At 38.2% G+C, this 22,394-nt stretch overlaps 2 protein-coding genes across 3 annotated transcripts in view; one reads left to right on the top strand and one right to left on the bottom strand.

The window, feature by feature from the left end:
* Nucleotides 1-5,686, top strand: part of gfm2 (GTP dependent ribosome recycling factor mitochondrial 2) — a 23,444-nt gene extending 17,758 nt beyond the window's left edge. The window contains exons 15-20 of the mRNA XM_034300577.2: nt 14-90; nt 295-433; nt 2,355-2,543; nt 4,631-4,746; nt 4,902-5,084; nt 5,200-5,686. Of these exons, the coding sequence (XP_034156468.2) occupies nt 14-90; nt 295-433; nt 2,355-2,543; nt 4,631-4,746; nt 4,902-5,084; nt 5,200-5,328 (833 nt within the window). The 3' untranslated portion in view covers nt 5,329-5,686. The remainder of the gene's footprint in view (nt 1-13; nt 91-294; nt 434-2,354; nt 2,544-4,630; nt 4,747-4,901; nt 5,085-5,199) is intronic.
* On the bottom strand, nt 5,386-22,394 carry hexb (hexosaminidase B (beta polypeptide)). Of its 2 annotated transcripts, none has more exons than XM_034300578.2 (14): nt 22,098-22,394; nt 19,934-20,082; nt 18,818-18,883; nt 17,958-18,004; nt 17,736-17,846; nt 15,781-15,882; nt 14,693-14,825; nt 14,076-14,256; nt 13,554-13,640; nt 13,396-13,468; nt 12,057-12,231; nt 7,136-7,226; nt 6,704-6,808; nt 5,386-5,882 (listed from the first exon to the last, which is right to left on the bottom strand). In XM_034300578.2, exons 1-14 carry the CDS (start codon nt 22,343-22,345, stop codon nt 5,819-5,821), a joined length of 1,632 nt encoding a protein of 543 aa, XP_034156469.2. In that variant the 5' UTR covers nt 22,346-22,394; the 3' UTR covers nt 5,386-5,818. The 2 variants fall into 2 exon arrangements, with proteins under 2 accessions (XP_034156469.2, XP_026777643.3); XM_026921842.3 differs by lacking the exon at nt 12,057-12,231 and adding an exon at nt 8,821-8,998.

The raw sequence follows: 22,394 nt of genomic DNA, 5'->3' as shown, positions 1-22,394 counted from the left end.
TTTCTCACTGTAGATCTTGAGCATGCTCTGAAGTGCCTCCAGAGGGAAGACCCCAGTCTGAAAGTCAGGACAGACCCTGACTCTGGACAGGTACGTAACCTTTAAGCCACCAATGTTCGGTATTTAACGAAAAAGTGTGATCGTGCTGAAAGTGAAACATACGGAAAAAAAACCCGATCATGTTAAATCTGCCTAGTCACGAATGCCTTGAATGCCTAGTCATGTTGATATTTTATATGGTTAATATCTTCCTGTATCAGTATTCTTACTGAGTCTTATAAATCACCTCACTAGACAGTTCTGTGTGGTATGGGAGAGCTCCACATCGAGATTCTGCATGATCGCATCAGGAGAGAGTACAACCTTGAAACGCACTTGGGGCCGCTCCAGGTTGCCTACAGAGAGACCATCATCCAGTCAGCAACCACAACAGGTAAGACTTCTGACCTTGATTTCCTTTTTTCTGCTTTAACACACCCTGATTCGAATCATGAATGAATGAATGAAAGCCTTTATTGTCACTGTATATCTCTGTATACAACGAAATTAGGAGCACTGCTTCTGACTGGTGTTATAAAAAACAAACATAAGAACAAATACAAAACCACACAAACAAAACACCAAACAGAAGAGCAAAGAGCCACCGCGTCCATGCGCCGCCATCTTGGACGTTAGTCCGAATCCGAAACGTTTTATTCACACAGGAATCTGACTCGATAAACACGAGAATTGAGCACACAGATAACACTACAGCGCAGTCTAAGAAAGACCAGCATGAGTAAAACGCACAGTAAGTCCATAGATTAGTGAAGTGTTTCACCAGACTGAACCGAGTGAGAAAACTACTGTAGCAGATGCGATCAGTGTAGCCTGAACCAGCTCGGCTTCTGTAGCAGATCCTCTGATGCACTTTATCCTATCTCATTCATACATGGAAATTATTTAACCAAAAGCATGTCACTGGACCACAGCAAGCTACAGAGATGAGAGCAGGAAGTTTTTTTTTTTTTTTTTTTTTTTTTTTAAAAAAGAAACAGAATAAAGATGATTAAAGATGATTTAACTGAGACGTATGCGTTTATTTCTCCTGCTTCAAATTCAAAACAGACGGAGCATTTTCTATTCATTTATGTGTTCATTCATCTGAGTAACTGCTTTATCCTGATCAGAGTCACTGTGAGTTAAATCACTCATGTATATATTTAGAGAAACAGATCTACAGTGAAAAAAAAGACTCAGTGGTTCAATAAATATAACAAAAACAAATCTGTGATTTTTACACAAAACAGCAAATTATTAGACATACTTTCTTTCTTTCTTTCTTAAATGCTTGAAGTTCTGTACTAAATTAAATCATGTAAATATGCGGCTAAAACCCAAAGTGTATATTCCACTTACTTTCCTGGGTTAGATTTAATATTATTTTGCAAGAGCTCCCAAAGCTAGAAAAAAAAAGATGTAGAAAAGTAATGTTTGCTTGAACCGATTGGACACCTCTGTTTCAGTGTCTATGGAATTAGTAGTAAGGTGAAGCACCACTGTGAACCGAAACCACTTCAGATCAGTCATATGTATAGCCATAAACATATCACTGATGGTTTTGTAAGCAAGCAGTGTTATGTCACTGGACCTTCGTTCATTTAGTTTAGTTGAATACAAACTACAGTACATATATAAGTTATAAATGTCAGGCTGAATGTCTCAGTGACCACAAGTTCACAGTCATGAAACATCTCCTATAATCAGCACTTTCTAAAGAACAAGGAAGCTTTGAGGTTTTGTGCTTTTTTTAATTTGTTTAAGAAAAGTGATGTCTTTGCCATAAATTTAGCAAGTATTCAGTAACAGTAAGGGTGTTACGATTCGAAAATTTACATGGTATGATAACCTAGTGTAAAAACATTACAGTTTCATGAAAGGGCCTGGACATATGATGATATATCAGTAATGTTAAAACGTATGTCATAAAAGACTTATTCTTCTTTTATTATATAAATATGAATACACTGTTTTTCTGCAATTCATAGATTTTTGTTTTTTGTATTTAAAACCCCCGCATACTACGGATGGAAGATTAAAGGTTAAAGGTGTTTCCTTGTTTACAGTGACTTCCTGCTTTATGGTTTAATGGCAGCAGTTTTTCAGGTTACACATGGAATGTATAACCCTGGCATGTCAGTAACACTGATAAGAGATTTCAATCTACACACAACACTTGTTAGCATAACGTGTAGCAGAGTTAGCCACAGTTATGGCCCTTAGGTGCTAGATATTATAATTGCTGGATAAATGTTGTGCTTACAAATCAATGAAATGCTTAGAAAGCTTAAAGCAGTATCTGTTTTATGTTTCAGACACTCTGGATCGCACGCTGGGTGAAAAGAGGCATGTTGTGACTGTAGAGCTGACAGTGAGTCCCAGCGAAGCGTCTGCTCAAGGCACACAGTCATGTCACATGACTTACGAAGAGGAAGTAGAAGCCCAGATTTCTGCTGACATTAAAGAGGCAGTGAACAGTGGAGTTCAGAGTGCCTACCTCCAGGGTAAATATATTAAATTTTATACATATATCCACCTGTTTTCATGCCCATTTTAAACTTGGGCGTAATTACAGTTACAGGAATTAACCATTTTTTATGAAAAAACAATTAAGAATTAAGAACCAAATGCATTTGAGAAATAGTTTTCAAATTATCTAATTGAGTAACTAATCGGATTAATCTGAAATCAGATTTTTCGTGTAGATGTTGGCGGTATTCCTCTCAAACTGCTAGGAACCTTCCTCTCATTTGAACCACACATTAGCTCTGTTGTTAAAAGTGCCCTTTATCACCTTCACAACGTAGCTCGCCTTTGTCACATTCTCAGTCTGAAAGAGGCAGAAACTCTTGTTCATGCATTTATTACATCCCCTCTTGACTATTGCAATCCCCTTTTTATTGGACTACCATTAAAGGCCATAACCAGATTACAGTATATTCAAAATTCAGCAGCTTGAGTTCTCACCTGCTCCTCTAGAGCCACTCACATTACACCCATATTACATAGTCTGCTCTGGCTCCCTGTAGTTTCTAGGATTAAGAAAAGAAAAGAAAAAAAAAAATCCTTCTTCTAAGCTTTAAAGCCCCGCCCCCCCACGTTTCCGCTTCTCCACCATGGGTTGTCGATCATGTGCGATCATGGCTTCACAACTTTGGAATTCACTCCCTTAGAGCCTCCGAAATGTTACCTCTATCTCAACTTAAAGCATTATTTCTTCACTACTTTGGCTCTTTTCCTAATATTTGTATCATTGCTCTTTTGTTTGTTTTGTTTGTTCTTCTTCTATGTCTATTAGTTTGGAATGTACAGTGTCCTTGAGCTGTGGAAAGGTGCTATATAAATAAAACGTATCATTTATTATTATTATTATTAATTAAAAAATAGTGATTAGTAGTGTAGACACTGCGTACAATAAGACACTAATAGAAATTTCTAATGTAGCTGAACAAAGCTACAAAGGCAACACAAAATGTTTCTTCAGAACAAAAGTGGGTGTTTCTTAATGTCTAAAGTATTCTCAATCATGTGAGCTTTCTCAACTGATGGAAATAACTATAATGCATGCAAGCTAGATTTTTGTTCATCAGAAAAAAAGATGGGACTGTTTCAAGTCTTTGAATTTGTAGCTAAAAAGATACATCATCTAGCTAACACTACTGACTGTTAATGAAAGCGTTAACATTACCTGACTACATTTAAATATCTAGGTAACGTAACTTATAGCTAGCTGTTTCACTAAAGGTTTTGTTTCAAAAACACCAATGATCTTTACACTAAGTCACCCTCTGCGCTGCTAGATGTAGGATTTCTGGATTGAAGATAGAGCTTTCCCAAATTAACAATAAAAATGTCCAAATCTGAGCAAATTCTTACTTCTATTGATCAAACTTCCATAAAAAAAAAAAAAAAACTCAAGTTCGTATCCTGACGACGCCACAGCCATCAGTGACTGGGAGCCAAGGGACCAAGGCCATGATTTCTGGCATTACTCTCCCTTCGCTGTCAATCACAGTGATGCTGTAGCCAACCGTGTGCGTCCCTGAGCTCATGTATGTGGAAGAGGGTAGACAGCTCTTTCCTCAGAGTGTGTTATGCTGCCCTGTGATGCAGCATGAGCAGCAGTTTGAAAAAAGTTGTGGTTGGGTGGCTTCTTGTGTCTTGGAAGAAGCATGTGTTAGCCTTCATGCTCCCGAGTTGGTTTGTGGGACAAATTTAGCAGAAATCAGGGGAAAATTAATTTTAAAAAATTTGTGTCCTTGTGAAATTGTTTGAAAATAATTAAAATTTCTTCATTATATTGCTTGTTTGTGCATTCCAGTCTCTCCACATGAAGTCATTAGGGTATATTTGATGTCCAGGGATTATATTTTTTCTAAATATTTTGTTCATCATATCATCTTTCTAGCGTTTGAGGAAAAACATGTGATTATATGTTTGGCCGGCACTGTTACTGCTTTTCAGAATATTAAAGAAGTAGCTGAAGCTATTTTGTAACCTTTGGCTTAAAATAAATGGTTTGCTTTGAGAGGAAGATGCTCTCCATGCTGGTACACACTTGCGTATTATTGTAATTGGCTCTGTTCTGCAGGTCCTGTGCTGGGTTACCCTGTGCAGGGGGTTCTCACTGTGATCCACAGTGTGTGTGTGGAACCGGGCACTTCTCTGGCCATGGTATCAGCCTGTGTGTCTCGCTGCATGCTTAAGGTACTTCACATACAGTCTGTCTCTCACTCTGGATCAAGACAAGTAGAGTAGTTGTTGTCATGGTAATAAAGCTGTATGGGTTTATACATGGTAGGTTTTATAGTTGATGGAAATTAACTGTGTGTGTGTGTGTGTGTGTGTGTGTGTGTGTGAAGGGGCTGAAACAGGCAGGGGGACAAGTCTTAGAGCCTGTGATGTCACTGGAGGTGACGGTGGATGAGGAATATCTGAGCTCTGTACTCGGTGACCTCGCTCAGCGCCGAGGAACAGTCCGAGACATCCAGAGCCGCCATGACAGCAAGGTACTTTTGGCCACTGTACCCCTCGCAGAGATGATGGTGAGTGTGCTTTTTACTGTATTAAAAATATTTTTTAAAAAAACCTTTAGTAATTCTCAAAAGGGAAAGTGTGAATACCGATATTAAATGCACTTGATATGCGTGGTGTTTCCAGGGCTATTCCACTGCGCTGCGCACTTTGACCTCAGGAAATGCCACCTTCTCCCTAGAGCTGGCCAGCTACGAACCCATGAACTCTCAGGACCAGAGCGCGTTGCTCAACAAGATGGCCGGCCTGGCATGATATCCCTTTCCTTTTCTTGCACATTTGCAAATGACATTTTAAACATCTATGAACTCATTTCCTTTATGAACTGATTTCCACTTTTATTTATTCATTTCGCTGAACAGATACTTGTTACACTTCATTTCTATGTGAATGTCATTGACTAAATCAAATATAAAAACAGTGCACATTAAAATATTTAACACTTGAAAATTGTCAAGTCTCAAACCAAATATACTTCTTCCAAGCAATTACAAATCTATATGGCAATTCTTCAGTTTCATAAAACCTATTCACAGCATATGAGCCATTAAACAATTTTTTTTGTCTATAAACCCAAATTAGAACACAAAAAAAAAAAAGTGATAGTTCATCAGGTATATAAAGTCAGCAGGAAAAGCTGTGAAATTGCCCGAGTGCAAACAGAAAGAAAATGATTACAGTGGATATTCCTGATCAGTTTGTTCTTGTAGAATTATTAAATGGTAGGATTTCCGTCTTTTGGAGCTCACAGGCCGTTGTATTCATGTGGACAATAGCCCACAAACAGAGGCTCTGCAGGGATGCCTCTCCTGAGGGGGGAAGATGCAGTTTAGACATTTTGCAACAATGAACTGCTTAAAAAAAAAAGCCCCCCCCCCTTTTTTTTTTTTTTTTAAATACAGTGCAGGAATATGGCCTTAATTTTTGGGAAGTTTAAATATGTTTATATATGTTTATAATTGGCCCAAATTCTCAAGTCCACACCCAGGAACGATTCTGGGCTCATTTGGAAGAAAGAGTCAATCACTGGTGCAATTCTATACATAGCTTTTGTGCATGCAGGTTTAGAAAACAGTAAGCACTATGTTTATCCGTGTGCAGTTTTTTAAATTAGCGTTGGCACCAAAGACAAATAAAGTGGAGAAGAACATTAGGAGACGTTCTTATAATGATGCGGACCACACCGGGTTTCGGTGGACGCGAGCCCCAGCCTGATTTCAAGAGGACCAGGGATCGGTGCTTTGGATCGCTCCTGGGCTTGAAAACAGCTTTCACGCTTGACCAAAAAATTAGCAAACTCTTGGGGCCCCAAATACAAGAAATACAACAGAAAAGCCCATGTGAGGCCACCTGGGAAAACCCATACTGGATGTCGCTGTGGCTGAATTTTGACAAATAGAGGGTTTTCAATAAAATTAAACTTTATAATATATAAATGTGCTTTGAGTATATAATATGCTTTGACATCTACTTCAAAAAAAAAAAAAAAATAGATTAATATTAATATATTGTTACTTGTTTACATTATTTTGTCTACCCCGGTATAATCTTGCCTGCTCAAGTTTGTTCCGAGGGAATACCTTTAATTACTTTATGTCTTGAATGAATCACTCTCTGGTTTGAGACTCACCTGAGCATGCGGCAGCGATGTTTGACCAGACGAGTGTAGGCACTGCTTATGTCTTTCACATTTTCATCACTCCACAACCTTTCAGCTACTGCACTGGCCCGTGGCCTGTGAGAAGCAAACACACACACATCAAATTCTTCCCAAGACACACTGTTAAATTGCCAACACATTTTAGAGTGCAAAGTCAGAAATGACGTGCGGAGTTGAATGCGTGTGCTGAGCAGGTGCTGAAGATCCACTGTTAACCAGTTAGCAATCACTATGGAGAAAGATGCACCTGAGCAAGCAGCGCACAGCATCTTTCAGCATCCAGACAGCACAGCCACTTGATTTGAATATGGCGATTTGAATGCTTTTGTCTGGAATGTAACTTGCATACATCAACAGTTTGATAGATGTATATAATGTGTTTTTGATATTAACTGGTGTTACCATAGACGTGGGGTGAGGTTGGTGGCATCCACAAACTCCCCCCAGAGACATGCCTCCCCACCAATCACAAGCTTCTTCTGCTCTGCTGTGCCTGAAGAATCAAAGAATTTAAAAAAGTAAACCAGTTCTTATTTATAGCATTATGGTTTAAGGAAAAAAAAAAACAGATACCTTATAAATACATCCATGTTATGAATTCACTCTCTGGGAACGGAACACTTGAGATCTAGCTTGCTTCAATCAACAGGCCTCAAGAGTATGAAAATGACTTCATGATATTGTAACCATACACACCAATCTCTTTCTCTTTATACAGAATGACTTTGAATAAATTAGGAATTAATTGTTAAGACAACAGTTGGTTTGGTAAGAGGGTTGTTCTTTGACTGGCTATTTTCTGAAAAGTAGGCTAACTTGTACATGCTATACATAGAAATAACTTTTTGCAGCATCATCTACACTGGTATAGGACAACAGTAACTGAGACTCAGAATCATCCTGTGATCACTCTGACCTTCGTTCACTTTTCTCCTCAACTCCGTATCAAGCCAGTCTAAGCCAGATGCCGGACAGAAAGAAATCTGTTATAAAACAGCACATGCCTGATTCCATTTTATTATCCTGAAAACACAGGACCTTCAAAGTATGCTCATGGGTATAAAAAGCTTGCAACTCTCAAGTTAAGAGAGAAACAACCTTTACATACTGTAAGGGAGACTTTCATCCACCTCCTGCAAACACTGTTGAAGAGACTTCCACTTTCCATTTGTCTCCCACACTACTGCATGGTGGAGACTCTATTTCCATCTGTCTCCAATGCCATTCCACCTGCATCCTAAGCTTTCTTCAGGTCAGTTTATTCCACTGGTCTTTAAAGCTTTCCTCACATTTAACTTTGTACTGTTTACTAAACATGTTTAACAGATTTCTTCCCTAAGCACTCATTGTCTTTTAGAAAGCAGCATGTTAAAAGAGTGCCGAGAGACAGGCAAGTATGATGTTCTGCTAGACATGTTTAAACAAACCTCTGACAAGCAACTGAGCACCAGAGTAATTTTTTTCATACAGTACATGCTTAAAGTTAAATAAATAATCCGAAAAATCCTGATATCTATGCTTGGAGCTAAAAGCATATGTAAAATCAGCCTCTTTGTAAATTTAAACACAAACCAAACTCCACATGGATTGATCTATGGGCTCATGCTGCAGAAAGCCACAATATACAGTGGTGGCACAGTGGTTAAAGGCTGCGGGTTACCGATCAGACAGCTCGGGGCTCAAGCCCCACCACTGCCAATGCTGCCACTGCAGGGCCCTTAAGCACAGCCCTTAGTCCAATCTGCTTCAGGGGTGCTGTATCATGGCTGACTATAACGCTCTAACTCCAGCCCCTTAATAAGCTGGTATATGCAAAGAAAATTATTTAATTTTACTGTAATGTATATGCGATGAATAAGGCTTCTTCTTTAACTATGTCACTTTCCCCAGTGTGTTTGATGCATCACAAGCCAGACTGCATTACAGTGACAATATTTTCATGCTATCAAAGCATTTTCCCATGCTATATAGCCCTAACCTACTAGGATGTAACCTATGGCTGAACTAATCAAATAAATTCCCTTCTGTTTTATCTTCTCTCTCTCTCTCTCTCTCTCTCACACACACTCAAAGTCACACTCACACACCATTGAAACTCTGAGGGTCAGCCTTGTAAATGCCTTGCCAGTCTTGGCCATAGCTGATGCGGTTTAGGTACCAGGGAGTAGAAAGTAGGGCATGAAACCCAGCTGCAGTTATCTGGGCCATCTCATTCTTGTAGTCTGGTTTCTCCTTCCACACGTGGATCTGTGTGTCTGCTTTCAGCTATGCACAAACACACAGAGTCACAATTGCTTTTGCAAAAAAGCATCAATCTTCTTGGTCCAAGCAAAAGCACTGGGATAATATTTAGAATACACCCATAAATATGGGTGAAAGGAGGACATTCCTTGTTTTGTTTTACGTACATGGGATAGTATCAAATTCAGTTAACCTGTTCAAATTAACGGTCCTTCAAGTTCAAAGGGCACATTCACACAAGTGCTACAATTTTCTGTTATTAGCATCACATTTCTACTAAAATTTATACCAAGATGGTGTTAACATCCAAGTAAAAAGTATACCATTAACAAGACCTATATGCAAAAAACCCACCAATTATATCTGCAGATTGCAGATTCTACAGTAGAAAGTTGTTCAACTATAAATATATAAGAAATGAAAATTTATCAAGTTATCACATTTTGATAACTGTATAGCCACAGAGTGTGAATAAGCCCAAAGTGTAAAAAGAGTCAATTTTAAAAGTTTTCAGCAAAGACAGGAGCAAACACTGCCGTACTGCCAAACCCTCTATGCTGGCCATGTGCAGCAAGCGTGAGTGATTAGCATTGACTAGGGTGAATATATTGCGTCACTATTCAATAAGTCATAAAAGTTAATTGCATGCATGAGAAACAGCATCAGTTTAACCCAAAAAAAAAAAAATAAATTTGCCAAAACCACATGACCTACAACTTTTGACCCAATATCCATGTTAGGGAATTAAATTTTGTAATATTTCACTGTCCACACCTGACCATGAATCCCATATGTGGCATTTCCTTCATTGGAACTAAGCGGACTAGCCCAAACCTGTTACGCCATTACAACAGCCCTGTGCACAAAGTGAGGTCCATGAAGACATGGTTTGCCAAGAGCCCTGATCTCAACCCATCTGAACACCTATGGGAAAATTGTAATGCCGACTGCACACCAGCCCTCCATGCCCAATATCAGTGCCTAACCTCGCTAATGAAATAATGTATTTCACTCCTCCTGACTATTATCTAAACAACATATAATGGACAATGTTAATAACGAGCAGGACTAAACATAGTGCTCTGAAAGGTGCTTAGAGATGATGGCCATACTCACACCAATGGGTCCTACACCCATAGCAAATAAACAGCTGGTCTGATGTTTTGATCTTTTGATCTAAATAGCACCATAGGACATGTACTGGGCAAAGCAAGAAATGCTGTGCCAGTCAAGGTCAAGAGACTGATTCATAAAGTTTGGTGGTATGAGCTTGGACAGAAATCTCAAATTCAGCCACAAGGTCACCCAAGAGTCATCTAGTCACCAACAAACATGAACAGCTACCCAACTTTAAGCTCAAGTGATTGCTAGCAAATAGGTAGTTTTCAGAGGCACTCTCTTCAAATCAGCCTAAGGCAAAAGGGGGGTGTCTGAGGGAATCCAGCATAAGGAAAAGGTCCCATGCCAGGCTCCTAGTATACCATGGTAGGGGGAGGCACATCAGCCCCTTTAGAATGGTACTAATCAATCCATGGGACCCTAGAGATATGCCATCCACAGTGCTCTGTGATGGCTGCCATATACACCTTTAGGGTAGATGTAGACTTGCTACTGTATAGCAGTCCCTGAAGAAAAGTCAAAAATGCTAGGAATTTGGAAACAAGCCAGTTTCAGCTGCTCAGGTGAAAGTACATTGGAGAATACCTTCCACTTAAGGGCATATAAGGCCCATGTGCTAGGAACCAACCTACAAACCCATGGTGATCGATATCGTGGGTTATACTACTGTTTGTGTTTCTGTTGTTCTGACTTGTACTAGACCAACTAATCCTACTTGGGCTGAAGATTTCTAGCTAAGAATCAGACCCCTCTCCAGATGCTAAAAATTGAAAGTGGAGACTTGACTGGTAGGTCGTTATCGGCCTTGGCGTAAGTGTAGAAAAAAAAAAAGAAAAAAAAAGTACATTGTGTATTAGGAATATGTACTCTAAAGCAAGAAACTAATTGTAATATGTTAGAGCCTGTATAGAGGAACTGCATATAAGAACAGCAAATGACTAGCTAAATACAGGCCAATAGTACTAACAATTCAAGGCTAACATGGCATTTTACAAATAATGCTCATAGTGTAAAAGTAAGCACACTTTCCAAAATAGAAAGGAAAAAGCAGGCACCTGTAGCTTCATCCGTGGTCACTAGCTGTTAAGCAGATGGCTCCAAATTGTGTTCATGTAGTCAGACATGCCCAAGTATGAAGGCGGTATTTATTGAAAATACTGCATAATATGTCACTGTGTGACCTTGTTGGAAAAATCTAGGTATGAATGTGCACAAATGAATGTACACAAATCGCACAGAGTGGTATCCAGGTGTTTCACACCATCCCCGGCAGTTAGAGGGGGGCACATAGAACTCTTGATTAACAGGATACTTGTGTTGGTTTAAATTGGACCTACAGTCTTCAGGAGCAGGTAGTATGGCTTTGTTCTAACTGCACAGCCCTAATATGAAGTGCCTGCTGCAAAATGCTTTCACTGAAAGGATTACTGAAAGGTGTCACAAGGTGGAGGCAGGAACTAGAAGATTCTTCAAACTGTCCTTATGCTTTAAAAAAAAATTTAAAAAAAAAGGCATTGAGTGATAAATAATAATAATAGGAATAATAGGTCAAGCACACCAACCCGATGATGAACCACTGCCAAACCAACTGCAAGGCCAATGTTTTTTTTTAAAAAAAAAAAAATTCAAGACAAATAAAAGGGGAGAAAAAAAAAAAACCTTACTGTCAAACTAAAACCACAAGGGTGTAGTTAAATTGTTTAGAAAAGGAATTTTGTACTACAGCTATTACTGACCCTTTAACATTTGCTAAAATCATCTGAATCAATTTTAATAGACTACACAGAGAACAAAAGGGATTACAAGGAATCCTAACAGATATTTCCACCTGTCAAATTAAATCTAGCACAGCACAACTACTGGCTAATCACAAACAAAACTAATCACAAATATCTAGATATCTTCAATTTAAAAAAAAAAACGGTATAATTGCAGACGAGACAGACTGACACAGAGCACCAACCATCAAAACTGAGCGGCTCGACCTTGTAGTACTTCTGCCAGTCCTGTCCATAACTAATGTAGTCCAGGTACCACGGAGCAGACAGAATGGTGTTGAAACCTGCCCCAGTCACGTTCAAAAGTTCCTGCTCCACCTCGTTGTTCATCCAAACTTCCACCACTGTGTCAGCTTTCAGCTGCAACAAGGACACAACTCATTGGATGGCTTCTAAAACAAGTCTGATGATAAAAAAAAAAAGGCCTATTGGTTGAGCGAGCAAAAATGCAGTTCGCTGCATGCCGAGCAAGTGTGGTAGAAGGGTTAGCAATGCAGCTGGCGAGCTCACAACGGAAGGCGATCATTATTTTTAAGACATTTCTTAATGAGAAATCGGGAAAAAGTAAACAATAACCCTGATGATTTAGGGTCAATTTTTCCCCACAGAAAAAAAAAAAAGATCATTTGCATTTGTCATTCCAGGTTAAGAGAACAGTTCCGCCAACAATAAAATTTACACAATTTGTCCCTTACTCCAAATATAGTCCATCAGCACGACCGCTAACCTTGCTAACAAGTAAGAGAAGCTTTAAGCCACTTGTTTACCATTGTATAGTGTGTTTTGGCTGACTGAGATTTGTGGTAGGGAATTGTATAAAATTTCATCTTTGGCCAAAGTATTCCTTTCGATCACCAGACGAAAGTGGGATCATGGATAAAAAGTGACGTCAACTGTGCATTTGAGCACTGGCTTATGAAAATACATACTGGATTCAGCCATTTTACCAGATATAACAGATGGTTTCTGTTAAAAGCTTGAAGCTTTCTTAATCATCAGGCCAAATACCAAATGGCTTCCTATTCGCTACACTATATGCTCACTACATAGGCTAGAGCTTTAAAGAATTGCACCTATGTGGTGCACTATATGCCAAAAGAACACCACAAAATGTGTGAATTATAAGAAGACATCTTTTTTTTTTTTTTTTGCTGGTTAATTATTTCCATTTTCCACAATCAGGATGACTGTCCATTGACTACCTGGAACTACTTTTAAATAAGACCTACTAGCTAATCTCATCACAGAAACAGGAACCAATGTAAATTAAATGACGGCAATAAAAAAATAAATAAAATGGTCAAATTTTCCTATTTAAATTGTTCTTTTAATCTTGGCATCCATGACCATCACCAGAAATGGCTCAAGCAGTACTTTTTTTTTTTTTTTTTTTTTTAAACAGGTTTTGTTACGGTGTTGACACCCAGTGATTTTGCTTGGAGCGACATCTATATTTTGTTGCATTTTGTTGTTTTTTTCTTGATTTCATAAAATTCTGTGCAGTAAAAAGCCACCATCTCTTACCTTAACGCCATTGTCAAAGACCTCCTGCCAGACCATGTAGCCTTTATTGGTGGCTTTTACAATGTCAAGGAGCCTGAAGTTAGATTCGAGTCATACATTAGTGACACTGGTTTGGATGCTTTATGTGCTGAATTTTCATGAGGATGAAGCTCTCCTACCTCTGAATATAGTAGGATTCCAGTTTGCTGTAGTCTTGGCCAAAGCCCTGCTGCTCCATAAATTTCTGAATATCAGGGTTTGACTTCCTAAAGAGGCAAGAAAAAAAATTCAGGAAAAGAAAACAGTCATTCTCAGGCATTTTTACAACTTAACTATACTCTACTCTCTGCTTAGGTTATAGGAACAAAAACCAAGAGCTGCCGTGTCTCAGAACTCAAAAACTTCAAGAATTTGTGTTGTTCAGTGCAGTTTTGACTTTAGGTATGTTTTCATCCAAAAATTAAGCAATTTAGTTTGAAAAGTTAGAACACGAGAAATGTTTTATGATGTTAGTTGAATATTCAAAAGAGAGTGCAACACAATGACATCATCGTGCCATCACATTCAACTTCCACTCAAGCGTCATCTTTTCCACCGCAATTATAACTTTCTCATGCTATATTTGGTGTAGAACTTTCAGTTCACTTAGTTCACTAAGTTAATGAAGAGCAAAACAGCTTTTCATAAGCATCTCCTCTCACCAGCAGGAGAAATCGACCTCGTCTCCCCCAAGGTGGATGTAGGCATCAGGGAAAACGGTGCTGATTTCATTGAAGAAGCGGGTCATAAACTCGTAGGTGGAGTTGAGGCTGGGGTTCACAGGACCAAAGGTACCTGAAGGAGTGCTGCCTGAGTAGCACGTGGTCAAAAGGCCAGGCTGACCTACACAAAGTTGAAGAGACACCAAGGCCTTTAGTTTCTTGTACAGACCAAAATTATACTAGTCACTTGCAGCTTTCATGCAGCTCTAAAATATGCATCTCGTTTCCTAAATCTGTATTCAATTTTGAGTGAATGACAAGATACTAACATTTTTATACACCTTTAATTATCAGAAATTACACTGGAAGTATTTGGGTAGTATTCTAAGTATTTTCCAAATATGTTGCTAATATTAAAATGAAATCAATCTGTATTTGATTTCTGCTGTAGGCTAACCATGCTATCTGGCCTCCAAAATTCCCATTCACTGAAAGCCATATTTGCAACTGCAAGTATGAAAGTGACATGAAGACAGCAAAACATACAAAACACACATTGATAATGATTATAAAATGATAGTACACACACTGTATATCCCATATGACTTTTCACTAACCTCTTCCCCATGACTGGGTGTGGCCTGGAGTGTCGAACTCAGCAATGACTCGAATGCCTCTCATACGAGCAAACTCAATCACCATTTTCACATCAGCCGGTGTGTACACATGTGTGTACGGGTGATAGGCTCCCTTTGGTAACACAGAACATAATATACAAGTAGTACACACTATTCTAATTGCAATTAGAATAAAGAGAACTAGACTATGGAATGATATTGAGAAGAAACACAGGCCACTGAAATAAGTGCACTGATTGGTAGAGAAGTATGACTTTGAGCCTACAAAGGGAGAGAACATGGGACCAGGGTCGCTATTGCAAATTTTGTTTTATAATATATTTTCACCTACCCGCTACTTCCAGGATAGCAGCCGAAAAGAATAGGAGGAGCAAATATTTTTCAGAAATGGAAAGCAAACTAATAATCTGCTACATTATTAGTATATTAGTTGCAGTAATTGAAGTGTAGCTTTAGTGATATATAAAGAGTGGCAGACTAATTAACTTGTGCAGATTTGATCCAATTTTCTCTTCTGAAGTAATCAAATTATAGAAAAGTTAATGAACATGGATCTATTGTTGCAAAACCTCAGAAAGCAATTGCTCTTCACATGATCTAATGTGGTGTCCCAGCCCATAATTTACAACGGTCTTGCTGAACCTGCTTTTCTAAAGAAGATAAGCAAGTAATTATGTGATGACTTAACTATCACATGGAGGCTGTGCTGCATTAAAGGTTGAATACTCGGTTGAGTTTTTTGAAGCAAAACCTTCACTGAAATTTGAGAACATGAATCCTAGGGGGCCGTCTGTGAGCTCCAAGTAGTTTTTAATCATATTAACACTTATTATGTTGTAGTAATGATTCTAAGCCAATGTGCCGATAAAGGGAATTCCTTGATACAGATGGTGACGCCTGCTGGAAAATATCACTTTCAGGCCCTTCTCCTCTTCTCTAATTACTAATTAAGCTTTACCTTACCAGTGTTAGAAAATAGAAAGGTTTAAGAATTGATTCAATTTCAATTGATTCAAAGAAATGAAATTGAAAAACGAAGAGAAAAAACATTGTATAAGACAGCTCACGCTTTGACTGAGGTCAGGGAAAGTCCGACTCATGAAGGGGAAGGAGGAATCATCCACAATGTGCCAGTGGAAAACGTTAAACTTGTTCATCGCCATGGCTTCCTGCAAAGATAGCATGAGAAAATTTGGTTACACGAAGCATTTTGTAAAAAACTTTTAAAGGAAACATATGCAAAATCCGAGTTTGCATTAAGCACAGATTATAACCTAATTGAAAACTGGTGCACCAGTAGATACATAAATAAGTGGTATTGCTCCTGGGGAAGGTTTCCGGACATCACAGTTTGTATCATTTATCTGTCAAATCTACAAGTTCCAAATAAAAAACGGCTAATTTTCTTCGTCTGTCTCTTGCAATTTAATCTGCTGTATAGGTCATTTTCGCTATTAATCCATCTTCACTGTCAAAAAATAAAACATGGAAAAAAAATAATCACATAGTATATAGTTCTTTCAAAGTTTTCGAATATTAGCCTAGTCCTATATTTTGAGGGAATTTGCTCATTTGTCATACATTTCTCAGGACCTTAAACAATACCTAGTGCCACAAATCTGCTTTACAAAAATCTGGATGGAGATTTAGCTCCTTATAGAAGTATACAAGTTGAACTTTTTTTTGCTGGTTTGAGAGCTAGCAGCAGCCAGACAACACCACTGACTCTGCAGAATGAAACCAATCCTGACACCTTGCTTTGTTCAAACTGTTAGTCTGTTTTAGTCTGATTTTGTTCTTGGTCATGAGGACTATATTATGATAGACATGTGATACACAAGTATCACCACTTCCTTGAATTGTTCTTTCAAAGTGGGAGTACATAATATACTCCAAGGAGAAGGAAAAGCAACTGTGAGACAGAACCCCAGAATCAGTTTATCCAGTAAACCTATTATACAGGTGCAACTTGTAGGTAAACAATTAGTGACTGGTGGCCCTCCTCTACTCCATCCATCGATGGAAAGAGACCAAAATAGCACCACTAGGCATGAACGTTAATATAATTTCCAGAACTATCATGATCTATAGAAACTATATCATTATGGAACTGCGACCTGGAATTGCTAACATGTGTTAAGGATAACTACACTGATTAAATTATCACAGGCTATAACCTGTAGTTATATTGTACAAGCGATTTTTAATTATGACTGCTCATGCCATAATTAGCTCAGTAATACAGAGTGAACTCATGAGTGCTGTGATGGCAGAACTTTGCAGTCTAGAAATACTAGAGAAATTTATTTATCTTTAAGTGAGTTCAATTCATTGCCAGTGTGCATATGAATACTTCACAAGGAAGAGAGCACATTACCTTTGTTCATCCTTACCTTATCTTTTTCCATGGCTAATTAATACTAATCACCTTGCAGACCTTCACCAGTGTTAGGTTTAGGATAGCAGGATGAGTGTTGGGTAGAGGATGCTGCAGTGACATTATCTACACATAATATACACATAATACAACTACGGTCCTACAGGTGGTCTATTTCCACTAATAAGCTAACGACAGATGGTGACGGATCAACAGATGAGCTAAAATGCAACTATACAGTATATTTATCTGCCCTTGTCCTGCACAGCTGCACTTTCCCTTGTCTTACGTACACCTATTTAATGCCCTCACTGAATCTCCTCCCTCCTGCAATTACTCTACTCTAATAATATCCATTGTAACAAAACCAGAACAACAAGTCTTAATAATCATTTGGACTTCTAACTAAAAACTACATCTATAAAGTCCTGAGTCACATTATTCTGTGCTATTACCTTCACATTCAATTATTTAAAATGCTGATAGCCACAAATATCCCATATACACTGCTTACATCTGCAGGAAGGATTCAATATGACGTGCGTGCTGTTATAGGAAAATACCAAAGGAGTGGTGTGATGTGTTACGATGTGTTACGATTCAAATGCTCACACACTTCATTGGAGGTACATAGCTTCAGCTTACCAAATTGGCCAGAATGACTTTGAGTGGCAGGAAGTGACGAGATGTGTCCAGCAGGATGCCTCGATGAGCAAAGCGAGGAAAGTCGGACACGTCTGTCTTATTGATTGTAATCTGGTTGCAAAGAGATGACAAATATGCACAATCGTTTATCATTTCAGGTTGATCATTACTGAAATAACTACCAGGATCAAGTGCAATCAGGTGCATGTAGAATGTACTCACAGCTCCATAATTATCTTCATACACCAGCTGGCTGAAGGTCTCAAGTCCTTAAAAAAAGAGAAAAGAAAAGTCATAAATAAGAAAATATAACATTAAAAGTCCTAGACTGTTGTTTTGTAAGGTAAGCTCGTATCCTGGAGTCACTCCAAGCACATAAATCACATACATCATACACAGATTATATTATGTTGTAAAGTATAAAGTCAACACTCAGTGAGAGAAGGAGAAATCTGTAAAGAAGGAGAAAGAAGGAGAAAGAAGGAGAAGGAGAAATCTGTATGCAAAATGTGGTAAAACATTTTGCCCTGTGTATGCAGAAGTTTAAAAAGTCAGCTAAATTTTCTTAAAAAAAAAAAAAAAAAAAAAAAAAAGTCTAAATCTAATCCAATACCAAAGGGTATTACATTTGCTAAAAAATAAAATTATGTTAAATTTCTGTCTATTTTATTCAATTTTTTTCCCAATAAAATCTCTCAGAGGTTCCTAGTAATCCCAAGTGTGATCAAAAAGACTTCAGTCATGACCTTTTAATTAATTTCTCACAACCCTATCCATTTTTAGACATTTTTGAAGGCAATCACATTCACACAATTATTTTGCATATTTTTAATCTAACTGTAAAGATGAATCTGATTTTGATTATGCATTACAAAAAAGAATTAACTGTCCCTTCACAGACAAGTGAGTTTGAGTTCTACCCACTGTTGTGCAATGCTTTCTGTGCTTTATACTTAGAAAATCTCGATTTGGGTTTTATTTATTCCAAGACACAGCAAAGGATGCATTAACCTCTGAAATAACAGTAAGATTAAATCAGAAAGAAAAAAAATAAAAAGGTTCTGGGACTGAGATCAGCTTACCTCTCAATGCTCCCCATACATTTGAGGCCTTAAGAACAGCTGTGGGTTGGTCCACTGAAAGCTGATCTAAGCAAACAGGAAATGACATAAAATGGCATTAAAATGGTGTAAACTTCACTTATATTAACCAGCACTCTTCACTAATCTCATAGAGCGTCCACAACACATTAGAACAGCTATAAACATTTATTCCCTCGTCAGCCTCTCGTTTTTCTCTCTCCTTCTCTTTAGTCAAAACCGTCAGTCCTGAAGACTTTCTCAATTTCAGAAAACGTAAAAGAACAGCTTTACCATGGACTCTGACACTGGAGACTCCTTCCAAAACTGTTAAATAAACATCTCCTCACAGAAGACATCAATGATCACACTTTTTTTTTAGCTGGTTAGGTGGAAAATGCACCATATTGGTGTAAGTCATTACTATAGATGTGATTTGAAATGAAATTAACACTACTATCTGGGCTGCTGTTACAGAATACGAAGCAACACCTTCTGACCAATCAGAATGGAGAATTCAACAGCACTGTGGTAAAAGCAAGGTTAAATGGTGTTGACCTGTGGGCAAAAAAAAAAAAAAAAAAAAAAAAGTAACCTACTGCCTGAGCTCGTTTGAGTTTAAGTAGCTCATTTGAGTTTAAGTAGGCCTAACTTTAGTACTCGGTGTAAGTATTTACTCCCGCCATCAATGAACACTGTTCTAACCTTTTACACAACTTTCCCCAAAACCTACAAACACTAGCCTTAAACATGTTTAACATGTCGGACCTGCATGACGATAAACTGCCTGTCTATGCCTTGATTTTAAAAGATGCACCCAGCAACATGCTTAAAGCTCTTAAGCAGATGTCATTGGATGTATTGGATTACGGCCAAGTTAATCTTTGGATTAGCAGAAGTGGATTACTGCGACTACAAATCCTTTTTTGAAAATGCAATTCTCACTTCTGTTTATTTGCCGTGTATGTAATGCATCTCACTCGTGCTTTTTTTTTTTTTTTTTTTTGGATGGTGTAAGAAAGCAACTCCCTTACACAAAAAGGAAAAAAGAAAAAAAAAAAGAATGGGCTGTTGTGTTTTACGGAAGTGGAAGGGCATGAAGGTGGAAAGGGAACTCACAGGATTCATCTGTTTTTAGACTCGGATAACCGTCACACTCCGGGTCAGTGGATGTGATCTGCACCTGAAGCTCAGTCAGCTCGGAATCCGACACTTTATCCTCCTTCGTCCCATGCTTCTTCACGTGGTCAAAGATGTAACTAAAATATCTGGAAGAGAGAATCAGAACATGTCATGTGACCACTACTAGCCCAAACAGACTTTACAACACATATTAGCCGTGTATAATTAGCCATGACGTTGCCACTGCTCCTATTCAGTGCTATTATACACACACCGGGTTAGCTATGTGCTGAAATAGTCCCATTTCAATTTCAGTTGCATGGCGCTTTTAATAATAGACTGATATACTAATATAATAGACTAATAATGTCTCAAAGCAGCGTGAATGTACATTTACATCCCTAATGAGCAAGACGGGAGAAAAAACCTCCCTGACAAGCTCAAAAGGGAAACCAACTTCTTCTGAGATTAAAAATCATTACTCTTTTACATCTCAGTACTATAAAGTCAAACTGTAGTACAGTTGCAGTCATAAGTTTACATACACCTTGCAGAATCTGCAAAATGTTAATAATTTAAAAAATAAAATAAGAGGGATCATAAACATTGCATTTTGTTTTTATTTAGCCCTGAATAAGCTATTTCACAGATGTTTACATATAGTCCACAAGACACAATAATAACCAAATTTACAAATATGAACCAGTTCAAACGTTTACATACACTTGATTCTTAATACTGTGTTGTTAAGTGGATGAACAAATGACTGTTTTTAGGTTTTGTAATAGTTGTTCAGGAGTTCCTTGTTTGTCCTGAGCAGTTAAACTGCCCACTGTTCTTCAGAAAAATCCTCCAGGTCCTGCACATTATTTACTTCTCCAGCATCTTCTGCATATTTGACCCCTTTCCAACATCAACTATATGACGTTGAGATCCAGCTTTTCACACTGAGGACAATTGAGGGACTCGTACACAACTATTACAAAAGGCGCAAACATTCACTGCTCAAGAAGGCAACACGATACATTAAAAGCCAGGGGGGGTGTAAACTTTTGAACAGGATGATCAGTGTAACTTATTATTTTGTTTACAGGTCTTATTTTGTTCATTTAGTACTGCCCTTCAGAAGCTACATAAGATATTTACAAGTTTAAGACAAAATAATAACAATTTACACCAATCATCCTGTTCAAAAGTTTACACCCCCCTGGCTCTTAATGTAACGTTGCCTTCTTGAGCATCAGTGAATGTTTGCACCTTTTGTAATTGTTTTGAACTGGTTCATTTGTGTAAATTTGGTTATTACTATGTCTTGTGGACTATACATAAACATCTGGTGAAATTCTTATTCTTATACTTATTCAGGGCAGTATTACATAAAAAACAAAATGCAATTTTTTCTATGATCCCTCTTATTTATTTATTTTTTTAATTATTAACATTTTGCAGATTCTGCGAGTCGTATGTAAACCTACGGCTTCAACTGTATGCGTACCATATTCTAAAAGAGTCCTGGGATGAGCAAAGGGCAGTGTTTATGATTGCAGCAGTGCTTATGTATCAGGAATTCAGGTGAAGAAATGGCATCTTGTGAGTTTTTAGGGACGGCACATCATTAAGGTTTCCGCAAAGTGTCTGAAAAGTGCAGGAGCTCAAACGCAGACGTTGAAGAACGACGCTTATACTGAAGATCTTTCCAACACACTCCACAGCTTGACTCTATACTATACAGTTGTAGAAGAGGAATGATTTATAATCTCACTATCCAGAGTCAGCCAGATAAGGAGGAGCTCCCTTCTGAGTCTGATTCCTCTCAGTGTTTCTTCCTCATGTCTTCTCAGGGGTTTTTTCCTTGCCACTACTTCCTCTGGCTTGCTCATTCGATATAGATAAAGCTATATCTATATTTACTGTATATCTATAATCCAGATTTCTGTAAAGCTGCTTTGTGACAATGCACATTGTTAAAAGCACTATATACATCAAATTTAATTGAATTGGAGTAGAGTTATGACAAATAAACCTTACTGAAATGCACTTCCTGTTTGGCAGAAAGACTGTGTTTTTTATACTGGGGTTTGTTTGACTCAGGAAACACCACGCAGGAAAAAAAACAACGGGGAATTATGAGTCTATAGCTGAAGAAGCAACTGTAGGTTACCTGCGGAAGGCATTTTGGAGCAGGCTGCAGCTCGGCCCCGCGGATGAATCTTTAGCATGAAAGATTTGAAAACTGGAAGCGCTGAGTTTGAATGTAGTCGGGTTTGTCTGATATTTCTGTGGCAGCGGCCAAAGCGAGACGTCGTCTGTCTCCCGATATTTCTCTCCAAAATGCTCAAACAGCCAACCATTACAAACAATATCCGTTAATAACAGCGCCCCAAAAACTAACAGCTTGAACGCGCACATACTGCTCAATGAGTTCCTGCCTCAGTCAGCTGACTTACTGCACGCGACC

This window comes from Pangasianodon hypophthalmus, chromosome 27, assembly GCF_027358585.1.
Source record: "Pangasianodon hypophthalmus isolate fPanHyp1 chromosome 27, fPanHyp1.pri, whole genome shotgun sequence".
In the NCBI taxonomy this organism is placed as follows: Eukaryota; Metazoa; Chordata; class Actinopteri; order Siluriformes; family Pangasiidae; genus Pangasianodon; species Pangasianodon hypophthalmus.
The sequence above is the reverse complement of the archived record's forward strand: the minus strand, read 5'-3'. Positions and strand labels throughout refer to the sequence as shown.

Excerpts from the sequence above, each read along its gene's own strand:
- hexb (XM_026921842.3), bottom strand. The coding sequence starts at position 22,345 with ATGTGCGCGTTCAAGCTGTTAGTTTTTGGGGCGCTGTTATTAACGGAT. Across the intron at positions 18,005-18,817 it reads TGTATGGGGAGCATTGAGAG|GACTTGAGACCTTCAGCCAG; the intron begins GTAAGCTGATCT and ends TCTTTTTTTAAG. Across the intron at positions 14,257-14,692 it reads CACCCAGTCATGGGGAAGAG|GTCAGCCTGGCCTTTTGACC; the intron begins GTTAGTGAAAAG and ends AACTTTGTGTAG.